General features: G+C 62.3%; 1 protein-coding gene across 2 annotated transcripts in view; it reads right to left on the bottom strand.

The window, feature by feature from the left end:
* Positions 1–922: 922 nt before the first annotated feature.
* The window catches only part of SEPTIN9 (septin 9), a 146572-nt gene continuing 127851 nt past the window's right edge, over positions 923–19643 (bottom strand). For both annotated transcript variants that reach the window (XM_036267838.1, XM_036267839.1), the window contains 9 exons: positions 12399–12590; positions 10524–10655; positions 10001–10082; positions 9547–9684; positions 9213–9330; positions 7955–8050; positions 7619–7715; positions 3540–3591; positions 923–2684 (listed from right to left, as the gene is read on the bottom strand). In XM_036267838.1, the coding sequence (XP_036123731.1) occupies positions 2555–2684; positions 3540–3591; positions 7619–7715; positions 7955–8050; positions 9213–9330; positions 9547–9684; positions 10001–10082; positions 10524–10655; positions 12399–12590 (1037 nt within the window). In that variant the 3' untranslated portion in view covers positions 923–2554. The remainder of the gene's footprint in view (positions 2685–3539; positions 3592–7618; positions 7716–7954; positions 8051–9212; positions 9331–9546; positions 9685–10000; positions 10083–10523; positions 10656–12398; positions 12591–19643) is intronic.

Below are 19643 nucleotides of genomic sequence, written 5' to 3' on the forward strand. Positions count from 1 at the left end.
CTCGAGCTGAACTGCTCAACCCTCCTCGAGCCTTTCTGAGGGTCGACTCGCTGAGAACATGGCTGCAGACGTCTGCAGACGGTCAAGGGTTCTTTTTCCTAAGCATTTTGACGTGTTCTGATGGCTGTCTCTGCTTTTCATTACTGGGTTTTGCAATGCGGGGTGTCGTAATGCTGTGTCACCACCACCCGCATGTCCACAGAGGGCTCATCCCACGGCTGGTCACCACACAGTCGCCCCGTCAGCACCCCTCTGCCCTATTCCAGAGCACAGCTGAACCCAGCCTCACCAACCAGGAGGGAACCCCAAACCACGGCCCAGCCCGGCGGGCTGTTAGGGCCCGGTGTGTTCCCACGCTGTGTGCTGCGGGGGCACGTATGCGTCCTGGGGCCTCACATGTGTACAGGCCCACACTCTCCACCCCGACACCACACGCCCAGCATGGTACCATTTTAGATTCCAGCCTGGCTGCCCCCGGGGGGTGGGTGGCACAGAAGAGCTGTCCAAAGCAGCACCTGCAGCCTCAGTTTCCCCAGACTGCTGAAGCGAACTCCGCAGTCTCTGACGTGTCCCCTTCAGAGGGACCATGGAGGTGAGACTCTTTGTAAACCGAACCCCAAATAAAAGTCAGGGCTCCTTGCCCAGCCAGCGTGGCTCAGTGGATTGACGTCATCCCAGGGACCGAGAGGTCCCGGTTCGATTTCCAGTCAGGGCACATGGCCAGGTTTCGGGCTCGATCCCCAGTAGGGGGCATGCAGGAGGCGGCCTATCGATGTTTCTCTCTCACATTGATGTGTCTACCTCTCTCTCTCTTCCTCTCCAAATAAATAAATAAATAGATAAAATGAAAACTCCCCGGCACCACACACTGCTACCTTAACTCTTATCGGGAGACCCGCACCCCGGGTTCGGAGAGAAGAACCCCACTCCGGAGGCTTCCAGGTTTGCATTTGGAACATTTATTTCAGGAAATACATTTCCAACACTTCGTTATTTATACAAAAAGAGACGGATTTCTCAGGAGGCACATAGCAAAAGGCCACTGCGGAACACATCCCAGTGAAACTAACGGTTTTTCAAACTCTGGCTGCGGAGAAGGAAAGCGAAGGCGTCCGGGGCGGATGCGGCGGAGCCCCCCGTGGCCGGGAGGGTGGCAGGTGTGCCCACCAGAAAGGCCGCCCCTCGTCCCGGCCCCCATGCCGGAGGGGGACACGTCCTTCAAAATCGTGGTTTTGGCAAAAACACGGCAAGTCGGCAAGTAAACTGTTTCACGAAGGGGTCCTTCCTCTGGTAGGTGGGGGCCAACACGCACAGCTGACGACACCCACACGCGCCAGGGACCAGCTGCGGCCCCGGGTCTGTCTGCACCCCCGGGTCTGTCTGCACACCACCTGTGCCCACCTCTCCTGGCGGCAGGGGGAGCACGCTGTGTGCGTGGACAGTCCCTGCCGGTCCTCTCGGGGACAGAGGGGAGGGAGCCCAGGAGGCCAGCTGGGCCGGGCTGACGTGCAGCCCACTCCGCAGCCAGCTGGGGGCTTGGCGACCAGACTCCTGGCCTTTCCCTCTAGGGGCGTCTCCATGGGCCCTGGGTGAGGGACCAGGCACACTCAGGGCAACAGAGAGTCAGGCTCGGCTGGCCGCCCACCTCCCAGGTCGCAGTGCCCGCAAGGCCGGGCCAGGAGGGCTCCGCCTGCACTTGGGTGGCCGACCGGGCCACAGGGATGTCCAGACAGACACACAAGCATACGTGCCCAGTCACACGGGGCAGGCAGGGCAGGAACCAAGGCCACCGGGCCGCTCTGAACAGCCCAGCCACGGGCCACACAGCCCCTTCCTCCGGGCACCTGCCATCACCTCCTCCGACTCCCCCACCAGACTCCCTTGCCGGACCTTCCCAGAATTCAGGGGGCGGGGGTGCATCTTTGTCCTTTGAATCCTTAATCAAATCCCAGCAAGAGGGGGTGAGAGGGGGTGAGAGGGGACGACAGGGAGAGGAAGGCACACCTCCCTCTCCGACCTGCCCCCCTTCCCACCCGGGACAGCGGGGAGTCTGGGCTTGAGTGGACGGTCGAGAGAAAGGCACTTTCTGCTCCAGAACAGGGCGGGCGGCAGCCGGTGGGCTTGGCCACGTCTAAGCAATTGGCAACTTGCGTCTCATGGAATTAACTATTCTCCCCTTGGGGGGGTCAAGGGGCGGAGGGGGGTCTCTGAGTTACGTGGTCTGAGTGATGCCCACACCACATAGGGAGGTGGAGGCAGGAAGGGGCCCCACCCCCTGGGCACACCCCCAGCATGCTCCCGGGGCTGAGGCAGCGGGGGTGGGGCGGGTCCTCTCCCGCCCTCCTGGCCGGTCCAGCCTCCCCAGACCTCAGGGCCGGCCAGGTGCCCACCGTGGTGGGCCAGTGACGCTCAGACGCGGGCACTCATCGGTCCTTGGCATCGCGGGAAGGGGCAGAGCGATGACGCGCGGAGTAAGTGATATAAAATGAAACGGGGCAGGTGGGCGGGCGGGGGGGGCGGGGGGACGGGGGCTGGGTCCTGGGTCAGGCGGCGCCTACATCTGCGGGGCTCCCGGCTCCTTGTCCTCCACGCCGTTGGACATGCTGCTCTCGTGCAGACGCTTCACGCGGTAGGCTTCGAAGTGGATGCTGCTGGTGATGTCCTTGATGTTCTGCATGTGTGTCCTGGGGGCACCGGAGGGCACAGGTGGCAGGGCGCGCCAGGCGGTGCCCGGCCCAGGCCTCCCGCCGCCCTCCCACCCCAACCCCACTGCTGGGCTCCCCCAGAGGGCGATTTAGACCCAAGTCCGACCAGGCCTGGGCAAAGGAGAGAGGCGGTCTCCATGGCAACCCCAAACCCTCTCAGGACACCTGTGTTTGAATGGGTCAAGCCTGTGGCCAGTCCAGAGACAGGGTCTGGGTACAGACTCAGGTGGGCAGGGCCAGGCCGGCGGCCGGGTGCTGGCAGTGAGGGGCAGTGGGCGCCCATGGCCCCGGTGCAGTGCTGGCTGACCCTGCTAGTCCTGGGTCAGAGTCTCCCTCCTCTGTCATCAACAGGACAGATGTGGGAAGGGAGCCCGAGGGGCCTGGGGGCTCTCCAACACGTCCCCCAACCTGGAGGCCCCGGAGAGACGGGGTGTCCCTCCTCTTGACTTTATCCCTAACATCCACCCACCTGCTGGCTGAGAGCTGGAGCCCCGCCCCCTCCATCCACCCCCTGGCACCCTCTCTAACGGGTTGAGGATGGGCCCATCCTTGTCTGGGCTCAAGGAAACCAGGAGAAGGCTCAGCCAGGTCAAAGAGCGGGGTTAGAGATGCGGGTGGGAGCTGGGGGCGCCCCCACATCTCACGGGCTCAGGCCACACCGACTGGAACCAGCCCTTCCCCCCCGGTGTCCCCTCTGCTTTATTCCCCAGGTGTTTCCGAAACAGGGCTTCCCAGGGCCTCCGGGGGCGGACAGGCAGGCGGGCTGCTGCTGCCTGGACCCCCTCACGCACCTCCCACACCGATCCCGTCAGCCACCCAGCAGGGCTGTCTCACCTGATGAGGAGGTCCCGCAGGTAGGCAAACTCACAGTGTGCGGTGTTCTCGACTGCGGAGGAGACACAGGGCTTTAATGGCACTCGGAGCCCCTCCCCCAGCCCTGCCCCCCCCCCCAGCCAAGAGGAGCCTCAGGGAGGTGGGCAGGGAGAGGGGGCCGCTGTTCCACAGGGGAGCACTGTGCACCCTGGCGCTGTGGACACTACGGTGGCAGGACTGCTCGGCTCCTGCTCTCCAGAGGTCCTGGAGGAGCCAGGGGACGGCACGGTAACCAGGCTACGACAGGGACAGAGCTGCGGTGAGAAGCGGCGTGGTGGGCCGGGGGCTCTCCTGTCCTGGGAAGAGGAGGGTGTCCTGGGACGGGAGGGTGGGGAGCAGAACAGGGCAGGTTTGGAGCCGGGGGTCTGCTCAGGGAACACACGGGGACACACAGACGCAGACCGCGGGCTCCTGTTTCCACCACGTTCAAGAGCCAGCAGAACGGAACCACACGTTGCCCAGAGACAGCAGCACACAGCACAGTGACACACCACAGCCCGAGGACAGCGGTTAGTTCTGGGGACGCGGGGGACGCTGCGGGGAGTGGCCCAGGTGCCCACAGCACCCTCCAGCACGCTGGCCGTGGCTGGGGCCGAAGCTGGAGGCAGTCTTAGGGTTCGTCTGGTGACAAGGGAACATACGGTACAGCTGTCACTAACAGCAGACCTGTGCAAGGGGGCGCGTGGCCTCGCCTGGGCTGAGGGGGCGGGCAGAGAAGTCAAACGGAAAGGCCCCTTGGTGCCGTTCTGTGCCTGGTCCTCCCCGGGCACAGTCTACCCCATCTCTGCCCAGGTCCTGCAGCTCGGGAGTCCGTGCCTGGTCCTCCCCGGGCACAGTCCATCCCATCTCTGCCCAGGTCCTGCAGCTCGGGAGTCCGTGCCTGGTCCTCCCCGGGCACAGTCTACCCCATCTCTGCCCAGGTCCTGCAGCTCGGGAGTCCGTGCCTGGTCCTCCCCGGGCACAGTCCATCCCATCTCTGCCCAGGTCCTGCAGCTCGGGAGTCCGTGCCTGGTCCTCCCCGGGCACAGTCCATCCCATCTCTGCCCAGGTCCTGCAGCTCGGGAGTCCGTGCCTGGTCCTCCCCGGGCACAGTCTACCCCATCTCTGCCCAGGTCCTGCAGCTCGGGAGTCCGTGCCTGGTCCTCCCCGGGCACAGTCTACCCCATCTCTGCCCAGGTCCTGCAGCTCGGGAGTCCGTGCCTGGTCCTCCCCGGGCACAGTCCATCCCATCTCTGCCCAGGTCCTGCAGCTCGGGAGTCCGTGCCTGGTCCTCCCCGGGCACAGTCTACCCCATCTCTGCCCAGGTCCTGCAGCTCGGGAGTCCGTGCCTGGTCCTCCCCGGGCACAGTCTACCCCATCTCTGCGCAGGTCCTGCAGCTCGGGAGTCCGTGCCTGGTCCTCCCCGGGCACAGTCTACCCCATCTCTGCCCAGGTCCTGCAGCTCGGGAGTCCGTGCCTGGTCCTCCCCGGGCACAGTCTACCCCATCTCTGCCCAGGTCCTGCAGCTCGGGAGTCCGTGCCTGGTCCTCCCCGGGCACAGTCTACCCCATCTCTGCCCTGGTCCTGCAGCTCGGGAGTCCGTGCCTGGTCCTCCCCGGGCACAGTCTACCCCATCTCTGCCCAGGTCCTGCAGCTCGGGAGTCCGTGCCTGGTCCTCCCCGGGCACAGTCTACCCCATCTCTGCCCAGGTCCTGCAGCTCGGGAGTCCGTGCAGGTGGGGCCGGGTTGTGAAAAGCCCATGAGCCTCTGCCAAGCCAAGCCCTCAGGTGGTCCAGTTTCATTTAAATTGCCTCTTGCCTGGGCTCTGCCCTCCACACCCCTGGCCCTCCTCCTGTACCCCCTACCCCGCAGGGCTGTGCCCACTCTAGAACCTTCTGCCAGGGGAAGCAGGGGGCCCTGAAGTGGAGTGTGAGTCTGTGACGGAGCTTCCTGGCCTCTCTGAGCCTCGGTTTCCTCATCTGGAAAATGGGAGTAATGATGTCGCCCACCTCTCAGGGCCGAGAGAGGATGAAATGACTACCTGTGGGCTCCGCCACACCCCTTCCTCCTGAAACACCAGGCGCTTTCCAAGGATGGGTAACGGTACGGGCGGGGGCACAGGAATGAGGCGAAAGCACTTAGTGACACACTCCCAAGGCGAGCTCGGAGCGGACGGTTCAGGGACGGGGCAGAAGTTGTCTGGGGGTCTCGGAGGAGGCTGCTGGATGGAGGAACTGCCCCTTCGCCCCCAGATCCACTGGGCTGCTGCTTTAAACGACCCTCGACCCGAGCTGGCGGTGCCTCAACAACACACAGGTCACTTACTGCGGCAGGAACGGGACACAACCCGGGAGCAAGACAAAACCAGCCTCGCTCATTTCCCGGCCCCATTGCGGGCTACCTGCGAGCCAGTTGACCACCAGGGGGCAGCAGAGGCCCGACAATTCACATGCTGCCCTTCTGGTCCCTCCCAGGTCCCCACTGCTCCTTCGGCCCAAGGTCTCCCTCCAAAACACGCCTTCATAAAAAGGTCCCAAAACAGCGAGATTTCAGGAAGGGAGGAGATGGACGAGGAGGGGCCCAGGCAGGGCAAGCCCGGGGTAAAGCCTGCGACAGGGAGGTGAGCAGCCTTTAGGGACACCTCTAGGGTCAAGACCCCTGGACCAGGGTCAAGCTGAACAAAGGCCATGCAGCCTGCGGGGCACACCTGGAAAACACCATCCTGCGCCTAACCGCCAGCACTCACGTGGGCCCCCGAGAAAGGTCACTGCTGTGCAGGTGGGCACATGGATTCTGGAGCGTGGGCATGTTTTCTGCCCGAGGGGCAGACAGCTACAGGGAGCCGCGTGGATGTAATAATCCCCGTACCACGAGCCGGGGGTGTGCTCAATGCCTACAGTTTTCACTTCCAGCTTCTTTCTTTCTTTCTTTCTTTTTGGTTCGTGCCCCTAGCGGGAACCAAACCCAGGACTCTCTGGTCCGCAGGCCGACGCTCCAACCGCTGAGCCAAACCCGCCAGGGCTCTTCCAACTTCTTTAAAAACATGCTGCCCCAAAACACCAACGGTCTTGGCACATTCTCTCACTTGACTGCAGTCTTGGAACACAATACCCATTTTACAGAGGGTAAAAACTGAGGCCCTGGGGGACCGGGCACTTGCCCGATTTCCCAGAGCCGGGCTCGGGGCTGCAGCGGGGCTCAAGCGTTCTGCCTCCTTCTCTTCCAGTGAACAGTGGCCCCTTTTCGTCTGCCCTGTCCCCTCCTCCATTCTACACAGGGCGGAGCAGAGAGGAGGAAAGTAATGAAAGGCTCAGGCCCATCCGGGCCCGTAATGGGGGGCACTGTGTCCCCCAAACTATGTCCAACTCCCAACCCTCAGTCCTTGCGAAAAGGGAGTGATGTGGAGAAAGAAAGGTGGGCCCTAAAGCCAATGACAAACGGCTCCCCAAGAAGAGAGGAAGACAGACACAGAAGGCGGGCGGTGCAGCGGAGTGGAGGGATTCGCCCACAAGCCGAGGACACTAAGCATGGCCGGCAGCCGCCAGGAAAAAGGCCTGGAAGATTCTCCCTCAAACCTCCAGAAGGAGCAGACCCTGCTGACACCTTGGTTTTGGACTCTGGCCCCCACATCCGTGAGAAGACATTTCTATCCGAAGGCACCCAGTCTGTGCTAACGGTTACGACAGCCACAAGCCACTGAGATGTGGCGGTCCCGGGAATTACTACGGCGGGGAGCCTCTGGTTCTCAGAGCTGGACGGAGCTACAGCCCAGCCAACAGAGGTGGTTCCCTCTGTCCAGGGCCACTCAGCATGCCTGTGGACCCTTCCTGGGTATTCCCCGCCGTGGGGATCCAGGGGAGGCACAGCTGTACCAGCCAATGGTTGTGGCTCCTGGACAAGTGGCCTACCCCTTCCCGTTTCCCCAAAGGGCTGGGTGGGGGGCAACGCAAGGGATGAGGTGCTGAGAGGGCCCAGCTCAGGCCTCGACAGGCATCTCCCGAGGCAGAGGCGGCTGTATTTCGCGATCCGCCCAGCGGCCCCGGACAGCAGCTCGCCATTACCTTCGATGGTGCCCCATTTGGTTTTCCTGCCGAGGATCCTCTTCCCATTCACTTGGTACTCGTGGTCACTGCCCACCACGGCAAACGGGATCATCTCCTGGGGGGGGCAGGCAGCGTGGGTCACGTGTGGGCCCCCGGAGGAGCCGCCTGAGCTTGGGGTCCCAAAACCAAGGCCCTGGGGGCTCCCTGTGGACACTGGGACTCCCAGCCCCCCCGGCCCAGAGTGCATTCTCATGGCCCAAGGCCATCCCACCCGCTTTCCCCAGACCCTGGACGGAACAGGAGGACCCCGGCCACACCCTCCAGCAGGCTCGGCGCCCAGGGCGAGTCACTCACTCGGAACTTCTCATTCACCAGCCGGTCCTCCGCGTCCTCGTCAAACTCCTTCTGGGGGTACACGTCGATGCCATTGGACAGCAGGTCGGCAGTGATCTGGGAGTCCAGAGGGGAGAAATGTGGGGACCTGCCCAATGGCATCTGCCCTTGCCATGACCTCCAGTGTCAGGGGCCCCAGGCTTGGGGTCAAGGGCAGGCTCTGGGGGGCTGATGATCTTGATAGTCCCCAGTTCTTGTGCCCCCGGGTGGTGCAGGGACAGTGGCAGACCTGCCTGCCAGACCTGTGGCCCGAGGGACCCGGGTCCCTGTCCGGAGTGTCTCCTTGTCTCCTCTCCAGCTCGTCACACTCAGGGCTGCTGAGTCCCCCGTCCTGAGCTCTATCTAGAACCCCTGTCTCATGTGGCCCCAAATGCCTGCATGGTCCCCTCTGCAGCCCGCGCACCTGCTGAGTTCATCTGTCACCGCCTTTTGCAGTGACATGCGCCCAACTCAGAAGTTCAATAGGTGCACCCCTCGAACAGCTGCCATTTCTGGCCCAAGCACAGACTCACACTGTGTGCAACATGGAGGCTGCTGACTCCCTTCCCTCCCCAGACACACCCACGGCAAGGGGACTGTGCTCCCCAAAGCATGCTGGGGAATCCCAGGCACCGGGCCCGAGCTCGGGGGATGAGACAGAAGGGCCTCCTCACTCACGCCCACTGGGCACAGGCTCTGCTGGGGCCTAGCACCTGGGTTTGAAAGTTTCCAGGTGGGCCCTGGCCGGCTTGGCTCAGCGGTTAGAGCATCAGCCTGCGGACAGTAGAGTCCTGGGTTCGGTTCCCACTAAGGGCGTGTGCCTCGGTTGCAGTTTGTCCCTGGCCCCAGTTGGGGTTGTGTGGGTGGCAACCAGTTAATGTGTCTCTCTCACATTGATGTTTCTCTCTCTCTTCCCTCCTCTCTCCCTCCCACTCTATCTGAAGATAAATGCAAAAATGTCCTCGGGTGAGGATAAAAAAATAAATAAAGTTCCCAGGTGGTCCTGCCCAGATAGGCAGAAGTGGCCCAGGGCTGCCCACCTGCTCAGACACCCCTCCGCACACCGCCGGCACTGGGACCAAGGCAGAGAAGGAACAGGCAGCCACCTGTCTCCCGGGCAGAGACTGTCCCCTGGATGGAGATCACCCCTTTCCAACTTTCTCTTCCGTCTAATCAAATCCTGGCACGTTGGGACCGAGGACCGAGGTGGGGCCAGGACCAGGCAGCGGTGGAGCCCTACCCGCTGTTTGAAGTACAGCCTCTCCTCCAGGGTCAGTGTGTCGGCCTTGGCAATGACCGGGACGATGTTGACCACTTTGCTTAGGCGCTTCATGAACTCGATGTCCAGGGGCCTGAGGCTGGAGTGGACACTGTGCGTGAGCCTGTGGCTGGCGGAGTGGGGGCAGGCGCGAGGGAGGGCCACCCGCCTCCGCCCCGTGGAGTTCTGGGAGCAGCTCAGCCATCCAGGTCCTCAGCTCTCCATGCCCGTGGAAAGGGAGGGTGAGAGGTCACAGGCAGGCCCCGCCCCTCCGCGCCCCGCCCCAGGATGCAGCCCGTGCGCAGGTAGCACGTACGAGTGGCCGGTGGCCGGGATGAAGTACAGGCAGCAGTGGACGCGTGTGTCGGGAATGCGCCTCTTCCTGTTGATGTTGACCTCCTCCTGCAGGTACTTCTCGTACTGGTCGTCGATGAACTTCATGACGGGCTGCCAGCTGCGGGGTGCGGGGCCGGTCAGCCTGCACGCCCCCCACCAAGCTCGGGGGCAGCTCCCCAGCGCCCCCAGCAGGTCGCCTACTCCCAGATCCCAGCCCCGGCTTCCAGTGCACACGGGTGCATGACTTTCTGAGCGAGGACCACAGCCTCACGTAGACCTCAGTCTCGGGTGGGTAGGGGGAGGGCAAGATTCCCAGGGTTGCTCTGCTCGGGCCCACACTGTGGGACCCCTCCTCCAGGCTTGGCCCGCACCCCACTAGAGCTCTTCCGCCCTGAGGAGCGGCTCCCATGTCCGCAGGGCCCCGGAGCCCTTACCAGTTCTCATTGTTGATGTGGTCCCCAAAGCCCGGCGTGTCGATAACCGTCAGCTTCATGCGGACGCCCTTCTCCTCGATATCTGCACGGATCAGAGCACCCGCCGAGCTCAGGGGGAGCCCAGGACCCCGCCACACCCAGCAGTCCAGGCCCCGCCTGGTACCAGGAGCCCCCACTGGCCAGCCCTGCCCCAACGAGGCCTGCTTGGGGCACCCCAGGGTGACCAGCGATGACACCCCAGGTTATGCCAGAGACATGAGGGCCTCCACCGGGGACATCCAGCAGGGGCTGGCGACATTTACCAGGACGGCGCTGCCCTGATCTCCAGTGGAAAACTAAGTGTCTATGAGCTCAGCCTGACTGGGCCGCAGGGGTCCTGGAGAGCTGACCCTTCACCCCTGACCCAAGTGGACGTGCCCAGAGGTGCTGCTGCAGGTGTCCAGCTCGAGAGGGGTCCTGGCTCGGCACCCCGGTACCCAGCCTCAGGAAGGAGGGAGGTGTGACCCAGCCCCAGGGGCCTCACCGTGCGTGATGGACTTGATCTCGATGGTCTTGGGGATGCGCTCCTCCGAGGGGGGCTGCTGCACAGACTTCCGGCTGATTTTGGACTTGAAGAGGGTGTTGATCAAGGTGGACTTCCCCAAGCCGCTCTGCCCTGGGGACAGAATGGACCGTCAGCGGGGTCGGTGGGGCTCCGGACAGGAGATTTACGAGACACTGCAGTGTCTGGGCATCGCCCTTCAGCACCCCCAGCACCCCTCAGTGGGGGGCTTGGTCAGGTGGAGCCAGGCAGCCATCAAGCTCTCACAGTGCAGGGTGGACCCCATGCCTCTGACCACAGGGGTCCAACCACCCCGTCAGCTCTAAGGCTCCCTCCAAGAGGGGCCTAGACACAGAGCGGGGTGTGGGGCGGGGCAGAGGAGGGGGGCTGGCTCCTCTCTTAGCTGGTTCAAAGGAGAAGCTCCGCTCAGAGTCCCCCACCCCAGGACCCCGGAGGGAGGTCTGGGCACCTGCCATAGTCCAACCCCAGCCAGGCTGCCTGCGCTGCTGGGTTCTGGTCCAAAGACCCGGGGGCCGGGCTCCCAGCATGCAGCCCGGTGACTCTAGCCTCGGAGAGAGGTCCCTGGGTCACTTCCTGCCACAGGAGGCCTGATGGGCCCAGACGGTGGACAGCTGTGCCTTGCTGCCGGGGCAGGGACAGACCCTGCAGCTGAGGGCTGGACCTTCCAGTGAACCCCAGCACACCAGGCCTGCCCCTCGTGGCTCCTGGGCAGCTCTGAGCCTCAAGCACTCGGACCTTGCTGTGTGCCTACCCCAAGTCCCCTCCTACGGCAGGAGGGAAGAGGGCCCAGCTGCGACCAAGGTCCCTCCTGCTCGGAATCCTCCGGAGCTAGGCTCGGCCTCGCTGCTGCCGCCCAGCAGGTCCCGCTCCTGCTCTCGCTCACTGTGCCCGGCACCACCCTGGTCGGCAATGTAACCTCACAACCAGGTGCCCTCATTCTCCCATCTGACGGAGGGAGACACCGAGGCACCGAGCCCACAGTGGGGAGTAGAACCCAGCGGCCCGGCGCCAGGGGCCCGGCCACAACCTTCTACCACAGGGTCAACAGAGGGAATGGCCACAGACACTTACAAGATGCCTACCTGCACCAGGCATGACTTAGCACTGTGTACACATGCCCACGCACACGTATGCCCACGCGTGTGCACGCATGCACGCGCACACACACACACACACACACACACGACTGCAGGCTCAAGCCCCGCTGCTCTGCCCGTCCCTGCACTGAGTTGCCTGAAGCCATGCTCACCAGCATGTTCCAAACAATGAACTTTGACTGATTTTCCAACTTGGATGACCTTTCGAGGAAAAGTATGGCTCCCGGGAGACAGGAGGCTGACGTCGGGAATCCCTGGACCTGCCGTGTAGCAGCCCAGGACCGGCCCTCCCCACTCCTCCCTCCCCCCTGCCCACCTTGTTTGTGTCCTGGCTAAGCTCAGGCCAGGAGCTACGTCCGAGGTTCCAGCCACGGCCCCTTACGCCTGGGACACACTTCACAGTTTCTCCCATTATCACTGTTCGTTTTAGCATCGTCTCTACCGCTTCTGCAACGTCTCGAGGACCCATGACCCTCCCAGTGTCAGGGCCGACAGGAAGCCTCCAGCAGGCTGCTGGGCGTGGGGACGGCCGGCACAGGACTCCCAGGCCAGGCTCAAGTGGGACCAAGGGGGCCTACGCCTCAGCGGAAGCTAAAAGGGGGGCCGCTGGCCAAGAGCTGAGGTTTCCCGACCGGGCGGCCAGCACCGCTGAGGAGCTGGGACCTCGGCAGGCCCGTGACATGCACACAGTGCCCCTGCACCGCCCGCAGCAGGTCTGCTGGCCCGGGGCGGGACTCACCGACCACCATGATGTTGAACTCGAAGCCCTGCTTCATGGCTTTCCTGCGCATCTGCTCCAGGATGGAGTCGATCCCCACGTAGCCGAAGTCCACGGGGGCCTTCTCATTCCGGGTCGCGGGTGCCGGCTTGAGCCCGGCGTCTCTGGGGGTGTCGGCCATGTCGCCAGCGCAGCCGGGAGCCGCCTCGGTGGCTGCAGAAAGAAGAGCAGAGGGGTCAGGGGTCATCGGCAGGTGCCTGCCAAGCACCGACATCCTCAGGCGGCCCCCAGCATGAGCCTCATTTCTGAGATGGGGAAACTGAGGCTCAGCGGCCCAAGAGATCCCCGAGGAACACGTGGAGCTGAAGCCCCTCGCCACGGTGCCACGGAAAAGGCACCGGCGGTTGGCAGCACGTGGCCGGGCCCGCAGAGCGCCACCAGACCCTCACACCCGTCTCCGTCTCCACCAGTCTGCCCCCATCTTCTCGTCACCTGAGCTTCACCCTGGAGAACTGCGCCGAGGAGGCAGTGCCCGGGTGCTCAGGTGGGCCTCTCCATCTTCACCTGCCCAGAGAGACCCACCCCCGCTGCAGGGCGCTCAGGTCCAGCAGCGCGAGCCAGGACAAGGAGAGGACAGCCCTGTGAGCTGGAGGGGGACCAGCCCTGTCCGTCCTGCCACTCCTGGCTGAGGGGTGCTCGACCCCAGGCTCCCGCCGACAGCCCTGGGCAGGGGGAGTGCCCAGTGGGCTCCTTGGAGGGAGGAGCCTGGATGCAGAGCCTGCCGTTCTGGGGCAAGTAGCTCCCGGGCACCGCAGCTCCCGGGCACCGCAGCTCCCGGGCACCGGCCCTGCTCCCTGGGACTGGAGCCAGGTGGCCACCTTCCCTGACAGCCCAGCACCTGAGTGCCCCTCGCCCACAGGCCAGAATGAGGTTCTGCTCTCGGGTCACCCCCGGGCAGGCAGGTGGGGCTGAGCTCCTCAGAACCACTCAAGCTTCCGGTCTGCAGGTCAGAAACCTCTTCCTTTCACAGCCCCTCCCCTGGGGCCCTCGAGCCCACATGCCCAGGTCGGAGGCTGGGGGTGGGGGGTGCCCACGGGGGACCTGAGGTACGCCAGTCCAGTTCGGGCTCCCCACCAAAGTCTGTGCCACAGTGCACCCACACACACCTTTCCTTGGTCAACCCCCCAGCTGCCCCACGGGGCCTTTGCCAGGGCGCCCAAGCTGCCCCCACCATGCCCTTTGAACCACCACTCCAGCCCTGGCTCCACGAGCCAAGGACACGGGTGCCAGGCCAGAAGGTCACTGCCGAGTTTTCGTAACTGCGTTTCCACTTCCTGGGGAAATAACCAACTCTACCCGCCCGCGCCCCAGGGGGCCCAGCGATGCCCGGCAGCCGCATGCCCACTCCCGCTGCCCTGGGACAAGGGGTGGAGGGGCTGACAGGAGGCCCCAGCCCAGCCTGCACCGGCCTCCAGGGAGGAAGGATGCCAGGGCTGTGGGCGGGTATCTCAGGAGCCCCTCGCCCACTTCCCTTTCTCAAGCATTCCCACCAGAGAACCAAGGGGGTGAGAACACAACACAATGCGCACAAAACCCAGGGAGCCCCACAGGGTCCACACTGCCCAGGCGGGACCCCCACCATCCAGGACCGGGGAGGAGGCCAGGGGCCGCCTCCCTGCACAACCTGCCCCTTCCGAAATCCTCTCCCTGGGCCTGCACCTTTAAGTAAACCAAGGCAGAGCTGCATCAGGCCCACATGTGGCCAGGGGCCCCTCTCAGGCGGCAGCTCCACCCTGCCCACGTGACTGGAAATTGCTTCCATCTGCCGAGGGTCTGGGCGCATTCTCCACCCCTCCCCCACGAGTTCCTCCGCCCCCTCCCCAGCAGTCCTGGGGGAGACCACGAACCCCGACTTCCCTGCACGGCCGGGAGCCGCCGCTCCAGCTGGCCCCGCCACAGCACCGCCCTCCAGGACAGAAACCCGAACCAAAGCAAACATCCTGCCCACCGGGCCTGCTCCAGAAGTAACTCTGGAGACACGACAAGCCCCTCCTGCTGCACAGGTGGGTCCGCTCGCCTCCCCCGGGGGCCCCCTCGGCCACCAGGCAGTGACCTGAGAGCCAGGCGAGCTGCGGGCCCCCCCAGGACCCCCACGTGCGAAGGCGGCAGCAGGCGGAGGCCGGACACGGTGAGCCCTCCCCGCGGAGCCAGCAGCGCAGGTGGAGGGCCCCAGGTGGAGGGCCCCGGGTGGAGGGCCCCGGGTGGAGGGCTTCGGGTGGAGGGCCCGGGGTGGAGGGCCCCGGGTGGAGGGCCCGGGGTGGAGGGCCCCGGGTGCGCCAGCTGGGACGGACAGACGGGCGGAAGGGCTGGCCGCAGTCCTGTCTCTAGGATGGAAAATCCTCTGCCTCGCTGTCCAATATGGCAGCCACATAGGACCTTTTTAAGAATCGTGGTAAAATACATGTAAACGTAAAACGTATCACCTTAACCGCGGCCTGAGTCAGGGTCACACTGTCGTCTACCAGCCCCGTGGTCTCAGCCCTTTCTCCCCTTCCTAAATAAAACCGCCCACTACACCCTAACTCCCCACGCCTCCCCCAGCCCCTGGCCACCTCCCTCCCACTTTGTGTGTGTGAATTTGACCATCCGGTGCCTCACGGAAGAATCACACAGTATCTGCCCTTTTCTGTCATGTTTATGTCACTGCCCAGTGTCCTCAAGGCCCAGCCATGCTGCCGGGGGCGGGGCTTCCTTCCTGGCTCAGGCTGAGTGACAGCCCACCGTGGGGTGGGGGGGGTCCAGCCACACCTTCCGTTCACCTGCTCCTCCGTTCACCTGCTGGGCTGCCTCTGTCTGAATACCCCACCCCCACCCCCGTGAAGGGCTGTGACGCCTCCTTGAGACCCTGCTTTCTCTCGGCATCAACCCAGAAGTGGAAAGGCTGGGTCACATGGGCACAGCACTTACACTTTTTTGAGGAACCGCCAACTGTTATCACACGTGACTTCTGAGCACTTGAAATGCAGCGGGTCCAACTGAAGACTTGACATTTTTTTAATTTTAATTTTTTTTTTTTTTATCATCTTAACCCGAGGACATTTTTCCATTTTTTGCTCAGATACAGTGGGAGGGAGAGAGAGAGAGAGAGAGAGAGAGAGAGAGAGAGAGAGAGAGAGAAACATCGATGTGAAAGGGACACATCGAGTGGCTGCCACCCGCACGACCCAACCAGGGCCGGGGACAAACTGCAACCAAGGTACATGCCCTTAGCGGGAACCGAACCCGGGTCTCTCCGGACCGCAGGCCAACGCTCTAACCGCTGAGCCAATCCGGCCAGGGCTAATTTTGATCGATACATTTAAATAGCGACATGTGGCAAACGGTAACATAGCACAGAGTTCTAGTCCAACCCACTCTTGCAAACTGGGAAACTGAGGCCCCAGAGGGACTGTCTCAAATGTCATTGGAATCGATCAACAGGAGGCCTTTACTGACCCGGATCAACCCTGTAATGTCACACTTGCTTCTTTCTGTGGTATTTAATCGAGGTCTGTGTCCCCCTACAGACCGTGAGCTCACAGGTGGCAGCGACCTGTGTGGATCCCCACTGGACCTCCAGAGCCCTGTGGTGAGGGGCACTCAGTCAATACTTGTGGAATGGATGGGGTCCGGAGAGTCTCCCCTGGGGGGGCAGCGGGAAGGGAGGAAGGCTCGGCCACCCTAGACTGGCCTGCAGGCCCCTCCACAATGATGGGCAGACCACTGTCCACAGCTGCCTCCCCCTGACCTGTGTCCTATCCACCTCCCCCAGTGACCCCTGCCTGGGACTGGGACCTCACTCTTTCCCAAGGCCCTGTCACCTGATTTTTTCTTTTGTTTTGTTTTACATCCAAATTTCATCAAATGCTATTAACAGGAAAGGGAAGTTCTTAACAGAAAAATAAGAGGTTTCACATACACAATCAAGATTGCTACACTCTCGTCAATAAACAGAGCAAGAAGAAGCCATATATTTTTTTAAGTGTACCAGTCATGTTCAGAGAAGTTAAGTAACTTATCCAAGGTCACACAGCATCACCTGCCTCTTTTTACTGTTCCTGGCTGCTATGAATCCAGCTTAGGAAAGCCCTTGAGAAAGGGGAGCTGAAGAGGGGACAAACTGCCCCCCTTTGTCCCCCTCCTCGGAGGAGAAAATACCAGGTTAGCTCTGGGGGCTGGGCCCCTGCCACAGCATCATGCCTTCTCCCCCAGGTCAGCCCCTCTCTCCCTGGCTCCCAGGCTGGGGGAATCTTACATTCTGGCTTACACGTCCCTCCACCTCGTTCTTCTCCCTGCTGTAGTAACGTAAGACTAGGCTGTGATCATTTTACCATGTTAGAGTCTGTTTTGATGAATTTAATCCACAACAGTGTGGGATCTCCACGACTTATTCCCAGAACTTTGTCAATGACCTGGACAGCAGCTCCATGCCTGTTAAACCCGAACACCCCTCCCCCCGTAGACTCTGTTCTACTCTCTATCTGAATTTGGCTCCTGTAAGAACCTCATATAAGTGGATCATACATATTTGTCCTTTTGTGTCTCATTTATTTCACTTCACTCATGTTGTCAAGGTCCATCCATGTTGTAGGCTGTGTCATGATTCCTTTTGAAGGCTGCATAATATTCCCCTGCACGGACAGACCACACTTTGTATACCCACCATCTGCTGTTGGACTGCTGAGTTGGTCCCACCTTTGGGCTGTTGTGAATAATGCCTCTGGAACATGGGTGCACACATATCTGTCTGAGTCTCTGTTTTTGGTTCTTTGGGTATCCAGCCTCCTTGTTAACAGAACCCAGTATATTCTCATAAAGCCTCTGGTCTGGACTATCATCGACACGGCCCTCCCCCAGTCAAAGCCGGAGCTGCACTTCCCTGCACCTCATCCAGGCTCTGCAGCTAGGAACAGGGGCCTGCTCCCTGCGCCCCCCACCTGGGAAAATGGGCCGTGAGTCCCTGACCCACCCTTCCCAATCCTCCCCTGCAAGCTTCTGAGGCTGCGGCTTGCTCAGTGGTATCCCCGACTCCTCGCCCAGGGAGTGGCACAAAGTAGCTACTCAAGAAATACCTAAAACGACCACCAGGGGATGAATGGATAAACAAAATGTGATAGATCCACACGATGGACTATTATTCAGCCTTAAAAAGCGGCAATAGCTGACATGTGCCACACTACGGATGAACCTCGACAACATTATGGGAAGTGAAAGAAGCCGGACACAAAAGGCCATATACTGTGCGATTCCAATGATAAGAAATGTCCAGAACTGGCAAATCCGGGGTCAGACAGCAGGCGGGTGCTTGCCAGGGGCCAGGGGAGGGGAGTGGCTGCTCCACGCATACGGGTTTCCTTCTGGGGAGATGAAAAATGTTCTGCAACCAGACAGAGAAGACCATGCGCCGCTGTGAATGAATTGTGCAGCACACTCTGCGTGCATGGGACGGAATTACAGCTCAGTAAGCTGCCATATTAGGGGAGAAAGGACGGCAGTGAGCGGAGTGGACTGAAGAGTCCCACTGTACCCATGAGTGCCGAAAGCTTGGAGGCCAGCTGAGGCCCCGATGCCACATTCGGGGCTGAGGGTCCGGTGCCCAGGGCCATCGGGCTTTCCTCACAAGGGCGATTCTGGCTGGGGGCGGCAGACCAGCCAGACAATTTCTCTTTGCAGGTTCCCAGGAGGGCCCTCGCCACCCACAGGCTGGTGGCAGCTGGTCCTGGCCCGTGATGGGGCTGCCCTAGCTCTGCCTGCCTTGGAGACCTGCCCCTCCTTCACCATGGGGGCCTGCTGGGGCCTCTTCTCAGGATTTAGGGTGGAGGAGGGGTTCCCAGAACAGGGAGGGAAGGGAATGGGCGGAGCCCCACCGGTGACCTTGCTCTTCTGGGTGCCTTTGTGGGAGCTGAAACTCACAGCCCAGGCCAGTGCCATGGGAGGGCATCTGCACCCAGGGACACATCCCCCCACCCCAGGGCCTGCCAAGGATGACGGGACTGGATCGTCGTCTGCGGCTCGCTGGGACCTCGTTGGGACGGGGGCTGTGGGTGCTTATCTGGCTGGGAGTCAGCCCCAGAAAGGAGCCAACTATTGGGCTGCTGGGACCGGGGCTGTGGATGCTTATCTGGCTGGGGCAGGAAGTGGGGGGGGGCACCTCTGGGGAAGCTCACGCTTCATCACAGCCCCCGTGGCAGAGGGCCCGGCACAGCCAGCTAGCAAGGCCCGACCTGGAAACCCACACCCAGGCCCCTTGCTCTGCCTGCCCTCGAAGGAACATCCCTGACAGTCCCATCCTTGCAAACATCAGCCTAGTCAGCGGAACACAGAGGCGGCTCTGACTCTGCTCTAAGCCAGGGAGGGGCAGCCAGGTGACACTGACAGCCTGGCGCACCCCCCAGGACAAAGCTCTCAGAGTGCAGCCAGTGCCTTTCCCGGATCTCAGCCCTCCCGGGCCTGGCTCTCAAAGCCTGGGACACAGATGCGCCCTCCATACTTCCGTGCTTAGTCACACCCACAGGGCCAAGCAGAAGGCCATCGATGGGCCCACAGTGGGACCAGAGTCACCAAGTAGATCCAGGAGGGCCCCTTGGTAGCCTGGTGTCAGGGCACCAGCTACTCCTCCAGGCCCCTCCCCTGGGGAAAATGCATCCCGGCCGCACCCGCCCCCTCGGTGAAGACTTCTTTCTCTCCACCACACCCTTGCCCAGGGGTCTCAGCCACCAGAAAGTCCAACTTCACCGCCCAACAAGGCACAGGTAGGGGCCTGGGCAGCTCTCCACCCCCAGGCGCCCTGGAGTCCCCATCGGTGACCCCGGGAAGGCCACACTGCAGGCTGTGGGGCCTCTGGAGACCCCACCACAGCATCCGAGCTCCTGGCCAGGACACGAGGTCCCACAGACAGCAGGTGCTCCCTGTCCCCTGCAACAGGACTTCTCAAAGGTGGACAGGGTGACAAGTGTGGCTCCTTCCTTCTCCCCTGCCTCCCGGTGTCCTCAGTCCTGCAGGCCCCGCCCCACAGCGCGGCCCACTGGCCCTCACTGCTCTCTTGGGGAGCCTGCACCCCCTCTTTTAAGCAGTCTCCATAACAACTGTGGGGGTTTCTTTTACCACGTGTCCCGCATGCAAGGTTCGCTCGCTCCCATACCCCCAGTTTCTTACAGTGCCTGGCACAGGCGCGTCCATACGAAATGTTTGTTGAACGAATGAATGAACGAGGACGGAGGGATGCTA

The sequence above is a fragment of the Molossus molossus genome, unplaced genomic scaffold (assembly GCF_014108415.1).
Source record: "Molossus molossus isolate mMolMol1 unplaced genomic scaffold, mMolMol1.p scaffold_m16_p_19, whole genome shotgun sequence".
In the NCBI taxonomy this organism is placed as follows: Eukaryota; Metazoa; Chordata; class Mammalia; order Chiroptera; family Molossidae; genus Molossus; species Molossus molossus.